Source organism: Chiloscyllium punctatum, chromosome 11 (genome assembly GCF_047496795.1).
Source record: "Chiloscyllium punctatum isolate Juve2018m chromosome 11, sChiPun1.3, whole genome shotgun sequence".
In the NCBI taxonomy this organism is placed as follows: Eukaryota; Metazoa; Chordata; class Chondrichthyes; order Orectolobiformes; family Hemiscylliidae; genus Chiloscyllium; species Chiloscyllium punctatum.
Window position 1 is genome coordinate 91,125,752 of NC_092749.1, and position 18,001 is coordinate 91,143,752.

The following is an 18,001-nucleotide window of genomic DNA, read 5'->3' on the forward strand; positions in this document are numbered from 1 at the left end:
GCATAGAGTAATGGAACAGAACAATGTTACAGCTGCAGAGAAGGCGCACAGAAAGCGAGATCAACATTAAATTTAAAATATGAGAGTTCCATTCAGATATTTAAGACCAGCGGTGAGGAAACTGTTTTTGAATCTGTTTGTATGTGTTTACGAACTTTTATATCTTCTGGCGGATGAAGAAGGGTGGAAGAGAGTCTAACCATGGTGGGAGGGGTCTTTGATTATGTTGCTTTCTCAAGGCAGCGTGAAGTATAGATGAAGTGAATGGATGGAAGGCTGGTTTGCATGATGGACTAGGCTGTGTTCATGAATGTCTATAGTTTTTTGCATTCTTGGGAAGACCAGTTGCAAAACCATGCTGAGATGCATCCAGGTAGAATGCTTTCTATGGTGCATCTGTAAACATTGCTAAGGGTCCTTGTGGACATGCTGAATTTTCTAATGGAGAGGATTTGAGAGCTTAGTATTTAGGCAGCTGAAGGCCCAGGCCATTAGTGATAAAGTGACGAAAATCAAGTGATATGCAACAGGCCACGATTATGGGAGTATAGAGATCTCTTCGAGTTGCAGTGTTGGATAAGGTATCCGAGTTAGACAAAGGGAAAAACAATGTGAAAAAAGTGAGGATCTCAAACTTTAAATATTGTAAACCTGGTGGCCAGTCTGGTTCCTGCTGTGCAGTATAGTGCAAGTGCAGTGAGTATTTAAAAGTCAAAATAACTGTGGATGCTGTAAATCAGAGACAAAAATTGAAATTGCTGGCAAAGCTCAGCAGATCTGGCAGCATCTCTGCAGAGAAATCAGAGTTAACATTTCAGGCAGAGTGAAAACTCTGATTTGTCTCCACAGATGCTGCCAGACCTGCTGAGCTTCTCCAACAATTTCTGTTTTTGCAATGAGTATTTGCTGGTTTTTAACTTTTGACTTTTCATCGGTGCCAACTGCTATTCAAATATGTTTGCCATAAGGATTATCTTACTTCACACTTGTTTGGAAAATTTAAAAGCTGAGACAACATCTTGGTCAGTGTGCATGGCAGTTTGAAAACTACCTCTGGTGAGCACAGGTTTTGTTTCTCTCTAAGCAGTTTCCCAATCTTGAATACAATATTTCCATTCCAGATCCGCGGGCTCCAAGAACAGCTGGAGAATGGACCAACAGCCCAGATAGCCCGGCTCCAACAGGAGAACTCCATTTTAAGGGATGCCCTCAACCAGGCCACGAGCCAGACTGAAAGCAAGTAAGAAAGTTTTATAGTTTCAATAACAGCCTCAATTTTATAATTCCAAAGAAGATTCACAATCATAGAATTTACCAGCTGCTGAGCTCACAGGCAGGACTGGTACTGGTTATTGATTTGGAACAGATATAATTCAGATCCAGTAATGTTGCAAATTTACAGAATATATTTGGAGGGTCCAGAGCAGAGTGAACAAAAGTCATCTGTGGATTGACGGTAGAGGGGATTCTAGACATCGAAAGTTTTAATCTGCTTAGAAATATGAGGTTGATATCTGTGAAAGTGATCCAGGAGCAGCTGAATTGTCATAAATATCCAAATGGTTTGCATGTCTATAAGGGAAGAAAACCAGTTCTTATGATCCATGACTTAAAATCTCACACTAACCTGTTTTGTGTTAACCCTCTGATGTGGCTTGGCAAGGTGTTCAAACTCTTCCTCAAGTAAACTAGATAGAGTGATAAATGCCAGCATTGCCCATAGGAAAGGTAAAGTTACAGTGATCATAAGGGATTTCAATATGCAGGTGGACTGGGAAAATCAAGTTGATAGTGGACTGCAAGAAAATAAATTTGTGAAATGTCTACAAGATGGCTTTTTGGCACAGCTTGTGGTGGAGCCCGCTAGGGAACAGGCATTACTGGATTTAGTGTTGTGCAATAAGACAGACTTGATAAAGGAGCTTAAGGTGAAGGAGCCCTGAGGAGGCAGTGATCATAAAATGATTGAATTTACTCTGCACTTTGACAGAGAGAAGATAGAATCAGAGATAATGGTATTACAGCTGTACAAAGACAACTACAGAGGCATGAGGGAGGAGCTGGGTAGAACTAATTGGGAGAGGAGCCTAGCAGCAAACACAGTGGAACAGTAATGGCAGGAGTTTCTGGGAGTAATTCAGAAGACACAGCAGAGATTCATCCCGAGGAAAAATAAGCACGGTACTGGGAGGATGAGTCAACCGAGGCTGACTAGAGAAGTCAGGGATAGCATAAAAGCAAAAGAAAAAGTGTAAAACATGGCAAAGGGCAGTGGGAAACCAGAAGATTGGGAAGCTTACAAAGGTCAACAGAGGGCATCATAAAAAGAAATAAGGAGGGAGAAGATTAAATATGAAGGTAAGATAACCAGTAATATGAAGGAAGACTGTCAGATATCTAAAGGGCAAAAGTGAGGCAAAAAGTGGACACTGGGCTGCTGGAAAATGACGCTGGAGAGATTGTAGTGGAGAACAAGGAAATGGCTGATGAACTGAATAATTACTTCGCATCAGTGTTCATGGTGGAAAACATGAGTAATATCCCAAAAATTCAAGAGAGTGAGGGGGCAGACCTGAGTTCAGACCTTAGCACTAAGGCAAAGGTGCTAAAAACATCTGAATGGCCTGAAGGTGGATATTTAACCTGGACCAGATGGACTACACCCCACAGTTTTAAGGGAGACAGCTGAAGAGATAGTGGAGGCACTAGTGGTGATCTTTCAGGAATTACTAGAATCAGGGAGGGTCACAGAGGACTGGAAAATCGCTAACGTGACATCCCTGTTTAAAAAGAGAATAAGGCAGAAGATGGAAAATTACAGACCAATTAGCCTAACCTCGATTGTGGTTAAGATCCGGGAATCCATTGTGAAAAATGTGATTTCTGAATACTTGGAAGTGTGTGGTGAAGTATGGATAAGGCAGCATGGTTTCATCAGGGGAAGGTCATGTCTGACAAAAGAAGTAACAAGCAGGTTAAACCAAGGAGAGCCAATGGATGTTATCTACCAGGACTTCAAGAAGGCCTTTGACAAGGTACCGCACAGGACACTAAAGTACGATAAGGGCCCATGCAAGGTGCTAGCATCAATAGAAGCTTGACTGTCTGGCAGAAAGCAGAGAGTGGGGATAAAAGTGTCCTTCTCAAGAACGCAGCTGGTGACAAGTGGTGTTCCGCGAGGCTCAGTGTTGAGACCACAACTTTTCAGTTTATACATTAACGAACGAGATGAAGGAACTGAGGGCTTTCTAGCTACGTTTGCAGATGACACAAAGATAGGTAGAGGGACAGGTAGCATTGAGGAGGCAGGGAGGCTACAGAAGAATTTGGACAGGTTAGGAGAGTGGTGGACAAGCAGGAGGCTGGAAGAACACAACAAGCCAGGCTGCATCAGGAGGTGGAGAAGTCAATGTTTTGGGTGTAACCCTCCTTCAGGACTGGGGATGGGTGTAAGGGGTGCTGCAGATAAAGAGGGTGGCAGGAACAGGTTGGTGAAGTGGGGATAGGTGAAGATAGGCAGAGGGTACGACCTGATTGGTCAGTAGGAGGAATGAACTGGATTGGTGGCTGTGAGGAGTGGAAGGGAGGAGGAAGGGCCCAGAAGGGAAGGAGGGTTATTTGAAATTGGAGAACATATTGGGTTCTCCGGGCTATAGGCTGCCCAGGTAGAAGATAAGGTTCCTCCAACTTGCGATTTGGTTCGTTGTGGCAATGGAGGAGGCCAAGGATGGTCACGTTGGAAAGGGAGTGGGAAGGGGAATTAAAATGGGCGGTGACTGGGAGGTCTGGTCAGCTCCTGGAGGCCTGGCTGAGATGCTCAGCAAACCATTCCCTAAGTTTACGTTTGGTCTCCCCGATGTAGAGAAGACCACATCGGGAGCACCTGATGCAGTAAACTAGGTTGGAGGAGAGGCAGGTAAACCTCTGTCTCACCTGGAAGGACTGTTTGGGGCCCTGGATGGAAGTGAGGTGGGTGGTGTTCTGTTTCTTCGACAGTCCTTGGTTTGTGCCACTCTCCCCACTAACCCCCAGGTTCCTTCCCCTGCAACCGGGAAAGATGCAGAACCTGCCGGTACATGGAGGCCAGGTCATTGAGTGTATTTAAGAAGGAGATAGATAGTTTCTTGATTGACAGGCGGATCATGGGTTATGAGGAGAAAGCGGAAGCATGGGGTTGAGAAACCTATCAGCCACGATTGAATGGCAAAGCATATTTGATGGACTGAATGGCCTAATTTCTGCTCCTGTGTCTTAATCAAATACTATCATGCGCCAAAAAGGCTAAGGGATAGATGGTCAAATTCTGCCCTTGCTGTGCAGTTTGCAGGCAGAAAGTGAAAGCTTGTACTGATCCTCGTAATTGGAAGTAAGGCAGATGGGGAACACAATCGCACGTGATGGTAGAAATCAGGTCTTGATGGAAAGGTGGAAGCTTGCAGTTTAGTTCTTGGAACTTAAAGGTGGATCAAACTGAAGCCCTTTTGCATGCATTTGAAGGTCATGCATGTTCATTAAGACACCAGAATTATGTTCCCCTTTCCAACAAAGTTCTCTTCAAGCAAGCGACATGTCCCTCTGACTCCTGACAGCATGTCAGTGGAGCAGGTGAGGCATTGTATTTGCTGGACTTCAAAGCAAATAGCCGTTGAGAGTGTTTGTTTCTGTCATACCGTGATTGACTTCGGCTGGCGGCTGCACTGAGGAAGACCAGTGGAGGGAGACTGGTGCGTAATGGGAACAGGCTGATCAGGGAAAACAGGCTGATGAGGGCAAGGGAAACAAGTAGATTCAGGAAGTGTGAAAAGGTTCAAATGTTTCAGCCCTATGAGAACCTGAGTGATGCTCTTGGCTTGTAGGAAATGCATTGCCTTTAAATTTGGTGCGAAGACTTTCTACTCCATGAGGTCATGACGAGGCGTTGTTTTGAGTTTCTGCCTGGTCCTGCCAGAAGATTCACCATGCACATCATACAATACATATCGAATAAGCTAAGAAGGGCATTAATCGTGGAAGGACAGCCAACCTGCCCCTGAGCAAAGGTGATACTTCCATAGACTGCGCAATGGAAGATTCTGCCTAGAGTTTCAATAGAGGCTGTTGAAGTGGGATGACTGCTTTTGTTGATGAATGTGTATGGTGTGTGAAACAGAGAGGAGAGGCTGTCTATCTTAGTAACTAGCAAAGAGTTCTGCATAACAGCAGAAATGTCAGACTGTGCCAGTGTTCAGACTCTGGTTTCCTAGATTATCTTCAAATGTCAGGGGATACAGTCCAAACTAAGGGGGAGGGGGGGGGAAGAAGGTCTGTGCAATTTTAAGATGTATACAACTGAAATGTTCAAATGAAGGTTTGTAACACACAGCAGGCAATTGGTTCCGGGAAAGCTTATGCTACTGATGCTATTGGCTTGCAGACCCTTGTTGAATGCATGTATGCGTGTTGTTGCTAGCCTTTTGTTCTCTTTCTCTGGGATTGACTGTCGTCAACATTTGTTGTAGACAGAATGCTGAACTGGCTAAATTGCGGCAGGAGTGTGCCAAACTCACCAAGGAGCTGAGCGAGAAGTCGGAGGCCCTCCAGCAGGATGAGCAGCAGAGGAAGGTTCTGGAGGGAAAAGTCAGCAAGTATGAGCAGCAGCTTACTGAGCTTCAGGTGAGTGAGAGCACGTTGTCCAATAGTTCTGTTTGTATGCTATGCCATGTGTGCCCCTCAGTGAGCAGCTTGTGACTTTTCCTCACCATCTTTCTCGCTCCTTCTGATGACTTTTTTTTCCCCCCCTGTGTTTCCAACCCAGCTGTCATTGTGCTTTAGAGTTAGAAGATTGAGTTCCATTCCAGGACTGAGCGAGTGTAGCACTACTGGGAGGTGCTGCCTTTCAGATTGGACTTTAAAGTGAGACACCATCTGCCCTCATGGGAAAATGAAAGATCCTAAGGCTTTATTTGAAGAAGAGCTGAGGAGTTATATGAATGTACAAATTAGGAGCAGGAGTAGGCCGTTTGGCCCAGAGCCTGCTCTGTCATATTTTTTAAAATCATGGCTGACTTGACTCTCATTTTAATTCTACATACCTGCTGAACCCTGGTAACCTTTGACCTGCCTCCTCTTAACAAGAATCTGTCTACCTCTGCCTTAAAAATAATCAAAGTTTCTGAAGAAGCGTTCCAAAGAATCACGACCCTTTGAGAGAAAACATCCTCATCTGTCTTAAATAGTTGATGCCTCGCTTCTTAAACAGTGGCCACGGTTCTAGATTTTCCCACAAGAGAAAATATCCTTTCCACATCCACCGTGTCAAACCCTTCAGGATCTTATATGTGGTCCGCAATGTGTATATTCTTAAAAAAATTCCTCTTAACCAAATGGTTGGCTGATTATCATATTGCTGCTTTGGGTGCAACAGTGATTCCTCTCCAAAGTATTTCACTGACTACAAAACCCCTTTGGATATGCCGTGGCCATGAAAATAACAAATGTAATTGTGTTAACTGCCCCACCTCCATTTTTGTTTTATTAACTTCCCAGGTCAACAAGATCACTTTTAGTATTTTAGCCTCCACAACCACCTTGACATAGGCCAGGGAGTTAAAGCTGTGACCAGCCGAATGGAGCTCAGATCACTATCTGAGCTACATCAGGCCATGCTTTGTAACTTTGAAAGGAATATTGCAGAACGTTGTTGCAGATGTTGAAACTGGTAACTCACTGTACATCTGTTGAGGACTGCGCGAAATGGAGAGGGGGATGAATATAAACTGAGGGAGGGTGTGAGAGAGGAAAAAAAGAGAGAGAAGATGGTGCCTTCCTAGGTTGAGATAGAGAGCACAACACAAACGTCAGGAGTGAGTAAAACACAAACTGAGGGAGATGGACACAAAAGCGGGAGATGAGGGTGAGAACACAAGAGAAAAATAAACCAGGGAGGATGAAAGAAAGAGAAATAGAGGAAGGAAAGAGAGGGCAAAACACAAACAAGATAGAGAAAATCACACTGGGGTAAGTAGAGAAATGTAAGCTGACACAAGGGGGGAGTTCATTCTGTCATGCTTTGGTGCTATTATGAGGCTCAGTGGTTTTTTCCTGAGGACTGAACCACACTGGGCTCCAGTGATGGGATGTGGGAATCTTGAAGCTGAAATAACTGTAGTTTTGGAATCACTCACTAATTTTATACTTTATTGTGTCTGAAAGTTGTGTGATTAAGTGTGATAAACTGCCATATGATTAAACTGTCACGTGACCACATCTCCAAGAGCATGTCACATCAAAATTGGCACAGGCTAGTGGAAAACTTTTTCCCCGAAATGTTGGAAAGACTAGAGTCAGCTGAACATTTCAAAACAGAAATTCTCAGATTTTTGTTGGATAAGAGGATGGGATATTAAGGAACATGGAGCCAAGGTGCATACATGGGGCTCAGGTACAAATTAGCTATGGTATGATTGAATAGCGGAACAGGATGAATGGTTTCCTGTTCTTTGGTCTTGCCTGCCTTCATCACTAGAGTATTGCTGCACCTCATGATTTGCTGAAATTATTGCCCTCAATATAGCTTTACACTGTCTGATTTACAGTCGAATCAGCAAGAAACAGAGAGGACGTTACAGAAACGACTTGATGATGTTAGTGAGGAGCTTCGAAAGTCCCAGAGTAACTATTCCAGTCTGCTGACAGATACTGAGAAGATGAGAGGGGAGCAGCGCACTACACTCAGTAACTTAACCGGTGAGTCTGTGGGTCAGGTGAGTGTGAGGGTTAAATCTAGGATTAATATTTGTGTGTAAGTTAAGGCATTGTTCAATGTCCCCTCATCCCACCCACCATGCCATTAGCTGGGAAATTCCTAGCAGTTTTCCAAAGTGTGCAGTTCTGGGGAATGTCAAGCTCCAGAGTCTCTCAGTTTAAATCCATGATTCAATGGTGTCAAGAGGTTGAGATGTGTATGTAAGTTAGCTTGCTGAGCTTGAAGGTTTGTTTTCAGATGTTACTTCACCACACTAGGTAACATCATCAGGGAGAGTCTCCGGTGAAGTGCTGGTGGTATGTCCTCCCTTTTTATTTATGGGTCTTGGTTTCTGAAGGTGGGTGATATCACTTCTGGGTTTTCTTTTCAAGGGAAGGTAATTAGGATCTAAATTGATGTGTTTATTGATGGAGTTCTGGTAGAATGCCATGCCTCTAAGAATCCTCATGCGTTTCTTTGTTTCACCTGTCCTAGGATGTGCGTGTTGTCCTTCTTTGTATGTATAGAAACGAGTGATAGTGGGTCATGTCTTTTGGTGGCCAGTTGGTGTTCATGTATCCTGGTGGAAAGTTAGAGATATTCCAAGGAAGTTTAAAGTTTGTTTAGGGCCTGAACTTCTCTTTGCCCTCTGTGCATCAGTCAGGAACTATCTAGCATATGCCACACAGGATACTTTTGCTCCTGCTCGGATGCTGCCTGACCTGCTGTGCTTCTCCAGCATCACTCTAATCTAGACTCTGATTTCCAGCATCTGCAGTCCTCACTTTTGCCACAGGATTCTCTGCCCAGTGCTGGCAGTATATTCTTCAGTCAAGCCCGCGATCTTCCTTTGGTCTTCAGTGGATGTTAGATAATTTGTGCACTTTTGTGTCTTTGAATTACATGTTGGGCTATGGCCTCCAGCCACATGAGGTACATTAACAGCACACTTTGTCCTATTCCTCTTGGTCGTAGATCTTCAGGCTAAAATGGTGTCGACAGAGGCTGACCTAAAGAGCAAAGTGGAGGAGCTGGAGAAGCTGCACAGTCAGCTGATGGAGGCTGGATCAGAGAAAGAACGCTTGGAGGAAAGAATCAAGTCGATTGAAACTCTGCTTGAGGCTGGTCAGAACAAAGAAACCGAGAAAGAACTTCCAGCTCAGGTTAGACATCCTGTCAAGGGTAGGCCTTCAGTGGGAGCTAATTATTTTGAAAATAAAGGAAAGTACAATGCATTTCTCAAAATTAAGACACAGCAAAGTGCTTCACAGTAATTGCCAGATTTTCTACAACAGTGACTACATTTCAAAAGTACTTAGTTGGCGGTAAAGAGCTTTGACATTTCCAATGGTCATGAAAAGCAGTTTAAAAATGTGACTCCTCCTTTATTTCTGCAATGAAATGCTTTTTATTTTGCAGTGTTGCCACTAAGACAGTATAGAAAATGTGGCAACCAGTTTCCACACAACAAGTTGCCATAAGTATCATTGAGATAATGTTTTGGTGATGGTAAGTAAGGGAAAATGTTGGACACAATGAAGATTCCCTTAATCTTCATTGCATAATGTCAAGGGATCCTTTCCATGCATCTGAGATGCTGCAGGGCCATTGTTTAAAGTCCTATTTGAAAATAGCACCTCTATGGTACAAAGTGCGCAAGGAATGTTCACTTTAACCCTCGATTTTCAGACTTAGAATCCAAAGTGCTACCCATTGAATCACTGCAGATACTCGTAAATTGTAAGAAAGCGGAAACTGAAGACTGGGAGCTTATAGGAAAGAAAATTATAAAAGCACAACACAGTACAACAAGTTTTGATTTTAACAGTGTGAGGAAGAAGATATATTCCTTTTAGGACATGAGATGAGCTGAAAGGAAAGTTAAGAGTAATAGTAGTATTTTTTAAAGACATGTTGCAGGAAGAGAGGTTGAGGTGTATATTATGCTAAAGGGAGCATACATAGAGATTAGGTTTAGTCTGCTGCATTCGTTATATTTCAGTAGAATCACATGGTAAATGAGGAAGCCATCAGCCCACTTGTTCCTGTGTCAGCTCTTTGAAATAACTAATTCTATTCGTTCCTTGCCCATTGTTGAGTCCATAGTTCTGCAAATGTTATCTCTTCAAATTAATATTCTGGATTAGTGGTGCTGGAAGAGCACAGCAGTTCAGGCAGCATCCAAGGAGCTTTGAAATCGACATTTCGGGCAAAAGCCCTTCATCAGGAATAAAGGCAGTGAGCCTGAAGCGTGGCGAGATAAGCTAGAGGAGGGTGGGGGTGGGGAGAGAGTAGCATAGAGTACAATGGGTGAGTGGGGGAGGGGATGAAGGTGATTGGTCAGGGAGGAGAGGGTGGAGTGGATAGGTGGAAAAGGAGATAGGCAGGTAGGACAAGTCCGGACAAGTCATGGGGACAGTGCTGAGCTGGAAGTTTGGAACTAGGGTGAGGTGGGGGAAGGGGAAATGAGGAAACTGTTGAAGTCCACATTGATGCCCTGGGGTTGAAGTGTTCCGAGGCGGAAGATGAGGCATTCTTCCCCCAGGTGTCTGGTGGTGAGGGAGCGGCAGTGAAGGAGGCCCAGGACCTCCATGTCCTCGGCAGAGCGGGAGGGGGAGTTGAAATATTGGGCCACGGGGCGGTGTGGTTGATTGGTGCGGGTGTCTCGGAGATGTTCTCTAAAGCGCTCTGCTAGGAGGCGCCCAGTCTCCCCAATGTAGAGGAGACCGCTATTATCTTGTCGCACCTATTAATCCAGGGTAGGCCAGAATCAGGAAGAAGAGTCATACCAGACTCAACGTTAACTCTGTTTCTATCTCCACAGATGGTGCCAAACCTGTTGAGTTTTCCCAGTACCTTCTGTTTCTATTTTATAATCTCATGTCAACAATGCAAAGGGAAGGGATGAAGTAGAAGTTAGGGGAATGGTGAGGGTTATATTAAAATACCAAGAACTGCTACTTGCTGCAGCAGCAATTTAATCCAAAATTTTGTACTGAAAAATCACTTCAGTGTAGCATCAATTCACACATTAATATTTGGGGCATCTGCTGGTTGAAATGGAGGTTTGTGAAAGGATGTGTTCTGCAAAAGGTATTATGCCTAAGCTTGTTTTAATTTATTCTTACATTTCAGACCACCCAACAGGAAGAACTGGAACAGTTGGGGAACAGGTAAGGTACAGTTCTTGGGTGAGAGTGTGTGTAGTCGTGTGTGTTTGTGCGGTATACTTTCCTTTATTGGTCAGGGTATTGAGTACAAGAATTGGGAGGTCATGTTGCGGCTGTACAGGACATTGATTAGGCCACTGTTGGAATATTGCATACAATTCTGGTCTCCTTCCTATCGGAAAGATGTTGTTGAAAGGGTTCAGAAAAGATTTACAAGAATGTTGCCAGGGTTGGAGGATTTGAGCTACAGGGAGAGGCTGAACAGGCTGGAGCTGTTTTCCTTGGAGCGTCAGAGGCTGAGAGGTGACCTTATAGAGGTTTATAAAATCATGGATAGGATAAATAGACAAAATCTTTTCCCTGGGGTCACGGAGTCCAGAACAAGAGGGCATAGGTTTAGGGTGAGAGGGGAAAGATATAAAAGAGACCTAAGGGGCAACTTTTTCACGCAGAGGGTGATACATGTATGGAATGAGCTGCCAGAGGAAGTGGTAGAGGCTGGTACAATTGCAACATTTAAGAGGCATTTGGATGGATATATGAATAGGAAGGGTTTGGAGGGATATGGGCCGGATGATGGCAGGTGGGACTAGATTGGGTTGGGATATCTGGTCAGCATGGACAGGTTGGACCGAAGGGTCTGTTTCCATGCTGTACAGTTCTATGACTCTATGACTCTATCTGTGAGTGTGTGCATGCATACCTGAGAGAGTGCACATGAGTGTCTGGATGGTACACTGTGGGGCGTATTGGTGAGGGTATAGTGAGTGTCCATTGGAAATAAGCATGGCAGGGAGATCCAAAAAGCATATAAGGCTGAGTTAAGGCCAGCAATGCTATTTTCAATCTCAGCAGTCTAGTAAACCTCCTCTCTCATACCTCACACAACTGAACACACATCCAGCAGCAGGGGAAGGAATCTTCTATTTAAAGAGATTGTCAAGCATTTATAGATTTCCTATCAGTTGACTACTTCTTCTATTGCTATGATTTGTGTTATAAGGGCATCATAAGCATCTGCTCCTTTTTTACTGTTGTTTTAAGTTGAAAAAGCCTCCCGGTTGTGGAATGATGTGGGCTGAAAGACTTTTTGCTGACTTCAAGGACTCTGCGCAAACCAATCAATCTTGGTCATTACTCCCCTGTTAGGCACTTCCCATGGAATACTTGGGGAAGACGAGATGCTATGTGGAGCAGGGCAAATTGTGAGAATTTAAGCAAAAGACATCAGCGCTTTTGGAAGCATATGTGTCAACTTAACCTCAACTCAAAAAGGGCAAGGACTGCATTCCCTGTGGCTGTGATGATGAACTGGTGAGTTGTTGTCTGAGAGTGCAAGGAAAAGACAAACACATAACCTCAACACCAAGGAGAGGGAAGCACTAAAATCACTAAGAAACAATAAGAACATAATCATACTACCAGCAGACAAAGGCAGAATGACGGTCATCCTGGACAAAGCAGACTACATCCAAACATGCAACAGCTACTTGCAGATACCAACACCTACCAAAAGAGGGAGTATGACCCCACCCCACAGCTCACCAATAGGATAAACAACACACTGAGGAACCTACAAAAAAACGGACAGATAACCAGGTCTGACCTACAAAGAATGAAACCTGAAAGCGACAACACCCCCAGATTCTATGGACTACCTAAAGTGCACAAACCAGACATCCCACTCAGACCCATAGTATCACTACCAGGGACACCATCATACACACTGGCTAAAGAACTACAGCAGAAACTGAAACACCTGATCAGCGGATCCAGACACTGTATACAATCAACACAGGAATTCTTGGACATCATCAGAAATATACACATAGACAAGGAAGAAACCATGGTCTCATTTGATGTAACAGTACTGTTCACCTCTATTGACGAAACCCTAGCCAGAGAAACAATGGCCAACCTGCTGGACATACAGAACAGACAACAGGACGTGGAACCTATCAACAAAGACGGCATACTTAAACTACTGGACCTGTGCCTCACAACACACTTCACATTCAACAACCAAATATACGAACAAATCAATGGCACACCCATGGGCTCACCCATCTCTGGACTCATAGCAGAAGCAGTAATGCAAAGGTTAGAACAAACAGTCTTACCGCAAATTCAACCCAAACTCTGGGTCAGATATGTGGATGACACCTTTGTAATCATTAAAAACACAAAAATAGAGAACACACACCGGATCATCAACGCCACACTCACAGGAATCCGATTCACGAGAGAGGAAGAAAAGGACAACCAAATCCCATTCCTAGACGTGATGGTACAGAGAACACCAAACAGTGACTTCACCACAAAGGTATACAGGAAAGCTACACACACGGACCAAGTCCTGAACTACGAAAGCAACCAGCCAAACACACAAAATACGTTGCATCAAGACACTGTTCAAAAGGGCCACAACACACTGCAGCACACCAGAACTGCAAAAAGAGGAAGAAGAACACCAATACAATGTATTCGCCAAAAACGGATACCCGCGCAATTTCATCAACAGATGCCTAAGGGAAAGACAACGGAATAAGGACATGCCACAACCCAAAGGACTAGCCACACTACCATACATCAAGAGCATTTCCGAACTGACAGCCAGACTACTGCGACCACTAGGACTCATAACAGCACACAAACCAACAGCCACTCTCAGACAACAACTCACCAGAACGAAGGACCCGATACCCAGCATGAGCAAAACCAATGTAGTGTACAAAATCCCATGCAAGGACTGCACAAAACACTACATAGGACAAACAGGAAGACAGCTAACGATCCACATCCACGAACACCAACTAGCCATGAAACGACACGACCAGCTATCCTTAGTAGCCACACACGCAGATGACGAGCAACATGAATTCGACTGGGACAACACTACTATTATAGGACAAGCCAAACAGAGAACAGCCAGGGAATTCCTAGAGGCATGGCACTCATCCACAGATTCAATCAATAAGCACATCGACCTGGACCCAATATATCCAATACATGGACCCACTGCAACGGACAGCTGGAACTGACAACCGGAAGCGGCAGATTCAAATCACTATAAATGCCGGAGGAAACATCACAGAAGCGCTTCACAGGAGGCTCCCGAGCACTGAGGATGTCACCGAGACAGGGGACGAAACGTCTGCAACATAAATTCCCAGCTCGGTGAACAGAACCACAACAGTGAGCACCCGAGCTACAAATCTTGTCACAAACTTTGAATAGATTAATCACACATTGTAATCCCCACACTTGTTTCCATTCAGTGATTTAGTAGCCCGTGTGCGTGTGAGAGACTACAAGCACCTGGAGATAGTGAGGATTGCAGATGCTGGAGAAGTCAGAATCGATAAAGTGTGGCGCTGGAAAAAGCACAATAGGAAGTAAATAGCGGGAGGGAGGTGGGGCTAGGCAAAAGGTAGTGGGATGGCGATAGGTGGGCGAAGGACCACCATCTTGACCTGGTTTAACTGTCCATCTTCCTTCCCTCCTATCTGCTCCAACTTCCCCATTGACCAATCACAATCACCTCCTACCTTCACCCACCTATCCTTATCCTCAGCTCCATCGCCCCACATTTATTTCCCAGTCCCCTTCCTCCTCCCCAGTCCTGAGGAAGGGTTACACCCGAAATGTCGACTCTCTTGCTCCTCGGATGCTGCCTTTCCTGCTGTGCTTTCCCAGTGCCACACTTATCAACTACAAGCACGTGTGTGTGTGTGTGTGTGTGTGTGTGTGTGTGTGTAGTTAGCTGATTCTGTGGTTACCAGTCTCTTTATGCTCACTGTTTTGTCTTTAGGCTAAAGGATAAAGATATTCAGATTACCACTTTGGAACAGGAGGTACTGCAGCTCAAAGAAACAATTGAACAGCAAAAAAACAAAAACAATGTGAGTGTTTTATTACTTATGTTTTAATCCTGGTTTTCAGGAAGAGTTTTCATGCCCAATGTACTATTGTATAAAGAGCTCCATGGTTCAGGTCAGAGTTCACATTCCCCATACAGGAGGCCTCCACTTGGACTTGAATCCTGGCAATGGCAAAAGGCAGAAGATTAATTTCAGTGATGCAGAACTTTGTCTGACAGAACAAGTATCAGGAATTCGGGCACAGAGGTCATGGAGGCCTGAGGAGAGGGCTTGCAGATGTATGTATGCAGAGGTCTGATATGAATTTCCACTGAGAACTCCACATCCACCGTGCATCAGCTGCATACCTTTCTTGGACCTGTTATTTGATAATAGTTTACTTCATCAGTTGAGACTGGATATCACTATATCAGCCAAAGTGTTTGAGGTGAAATGGGACATATGACAGGACTTGCGGCAAACAGTACGTTATTTAAACAGAATCACTGCAAACAGAATTCCTCAATTATGTTGCAGCAGACTCCCAATAAATGCTGCAAAATGCAGTCAGTGAATCATGATGTGTCTGGACAGAGTAGATGGGGGAAACTGCTCCATTAGTGGAAGGATTTGGAATTAGAGACCATCAATTTAATGTAACTGACAAAAGAAACAATGGAGGAATGAGGAAAGCCATTATCGAACAGTGAGTAGTTGATGTCTGGAGTGCACCATCTGAGAGTGTGGCGAAAGCAGTTTCAATCATCCAAGAGAGAATTGGATTATTATCCATGAAGGAAGAATGTGTTGGGTTGCGAGGAGATGATGGCCGAGCAGCAGTAGGCAAATTGTTCATTTGGGGAGCAGGCATAGACAAAGTGGGCTGAATGGTCACCTCCTGTTTTGTAACAATTCTGTGAATGTGAAAGGATATATAGCTAAGGAAGTAATGTGGAGTTGAGATGTATATTAAATTTGGTTTAAATAAATGATGAAACAGTGCTGACTGACCTACTGTTCCCATCATGTTACACTACCTATCTGCTGAGATTAGTGTGAAATGATTCCATTCATCTCTGCCTTCTCTCTGGCTGAATTGTCATTCATGTGTGGGTTTTGACACCACTGAATTTTGCCATGATGCCTGAGTTGTCAGATTCTGGTTTAGAGTAGATTCGCTACTCAGTATGTCTGAGCTTGTTGATTAGAAATTATCTGTAATTATGGAACACTTTGTGGTTGTGCAACATTAATTAGAATAGTACAGCACAGAAGGAAGCTATCGAACCTCAAGCCTGTGCTGTCTGTTTGGAAGAGCTGCCTCGTTGGTCTCACTTCTAACTCTTTTTGTATCCCTGCAGCTTTTTTCTCCTTCAAGTAGTTAGCCAACTCCCTTTTGAGGGAGTTGTGAATTAATTTCCACTAGACTTTCCAGCAGAGTGGTCAAAATCCTAACAAATCCTGCCTTTGGAGGTAGTATGGGCTGAAGTCAGAAATAGGAAAGGAGCAGTCACCTTGTTGGGTGTTTACTATAGGCCCCCCAATAGCAGCAGAGATGTGGAGAAACAGATTGGGAAACAGATTTTGGAAAGGTGCAGAAGCCACAGGGTAGTAGTCATGGGTGATTTCAACTTCCCAAATATTGATTGGAAGCTCTTTAGATGAAGTAGATTGGACAGGGCGGTGTTTTTGCAGTGACCCCAGGAAGCTTTTCTAACTCAGTATGTAGATTGTCCGACCAGAGGGGAGGCCATATTGGATTTGGTACTTGGTAACAAATCGGGACAAGTGATGGGCTTGTTAGTGGGTGAACATTTTGGTGATGGTGTCAACAATTCTGTGACTTTCACCTTGGTTATGGAGGGAGATAGGTGCGTGCAACAGGGTAGGCTTTACAATTGAGGGAAGGGTAAATACGATGCTGTAAGACAGGATCTGAGGAGCATAAGTTGGAAGCATAGGCTGTCAGGGAAGGATGTCGTGGAAATGTGGAACTTTTTCAAGGAACAGATACGACGTGTCCTTGATATGTATGTACCTGTCAGGCAGGAAAGAGATGGTCGTGTGAGGGAACCTTGGTTGACGAGGGAGGTTGAATGTCTAGTAAAGAGGAAGAAGGAGGCTTACATAAGGTGGAGGAAACAAGGTTCAGACAGAGCATTGGAAGGATACAGGATAGCCAGGAAGGAGCTGAAGAAAGGGATTAGGAGAGCTAAGAGAGGGCATGAAAAATCTTTGGCGGATAGGATCAAGGATAACCCCAAGGCATTTTATGCATATGTGAGAAACATGAGAATGACAAGAACGAGGTTAGGTCCAATCAAGGACAGTAGTGGGAGACTGTATTGAGTCGGAAGAGATAGGAGAGGTCTTGAATGAGTACTTTTCTTCAGTATTTACAAATGAGAGGGACCGTATTGTTGAAGAGGAGCGTATGAAATGGACTGGTAAGCTAAAGGAGATACTTGTTAGGAAGGAAGATGTGTTGGACATTTTGAACAACTTGAGGATAGACAAGTCCCCCGGGCCTGATGGGATATATCCTAGGATTATGTGGGAAGCAAGAAAGGAAATTGCAGAACCGTTGGCAATGATCTTTTCATCTTCACTGTCAACAGGGGTGGTACTAGGGGACTGGAGAGTGGCGAATGTTGTGCAACTGTTCAAAAAAAGGGAATAAGGATAACCCTGGGAATTACAGGCAAGTTAGTCTTACTTCGGTGGTAGGCAAAGTAATGGAAAGGGTACTGAGGGATAGGATTTATGAGTATCTGGAAAGACACTGCTTGATTAGGGACAGCCAGCACGGATTTGTGAAGGGTAGGTCTTGCCTTACAAGTCTTATTGAATTCTTTGAGGAGGTGACCAAGCATGTGGATGAGGGTAGAGCAGTGGATGTAGTGTACATGGATTTTATTAAGGCATTTGATAAGGTTCCCCATGGTAGGCTGATGCGGAAAGTCAGGAGGCATGGGATAGTGGGAAATTTGGCCAGTTGGATAGAAAACTGGTGAACCGGTCAAAGTCAGAGAGTGGTGGTAGATGGCAAATATTTGGCCTGGAGCCCAGTTACAAGTGGAGTTCCGCAGGGATCAGTTCTGGGTCCTCTGCTGTTTGTAATTTTTATTAATGACTTGGAAGAGGAAGTCAAAGGGTGGGTCAGTAAATTTGCAGACGATACGAAGATTGGTGGAGTTGTGGATAGTGAGGAGGGCTTAGATATGATGCAGAGCTGGGCTGAGGGGTGG

The 18,001-nt window shown here is 44.3% G+C and overlaps 1 protein-coding gene across 3 annotated transcripts in view; it reads left to right on the forward strand.

The window, feature by feature from the left end:
• LOC140483188 (ribosome-binding protein 1-like) overlaps window positions 1–18,001 on the forward strand; it is a 133,752-nt gene that overhangs the window by 77,914 nt on the left and 37,837 nt on the right. For all 3 annotated transcript variants that reach the window (XM_072581239.1, XM_072581241.1, XM_072581240.1), the window contains exons 6-11: window positions 1,122–1,240; window positions 5,499–5,652; window positions 7,575–7,725; window positions 8,699–8,886; window positions 10,859–10,896; window positions 14,705–14,795. In XM_072581239.1, the coding sequence (XP_072437340.1) occupies window positions 1,122–1,240; window positions 5,499–5,652; window positions 7,575–7,725; window positions 8,699–8,886; window positions 10,859–10,896; window positions 14,705–14,795 (741 nt within the window). The remainder of the gene's footprint in view (window positions 1–1,121; window positions 1,241–5,498; window positions 5,653–7,574; window positions 7,726–8,698; window positions 8,887–10,858; window positions 10,897–14,704; window positions 14,796–18,001) is intronic.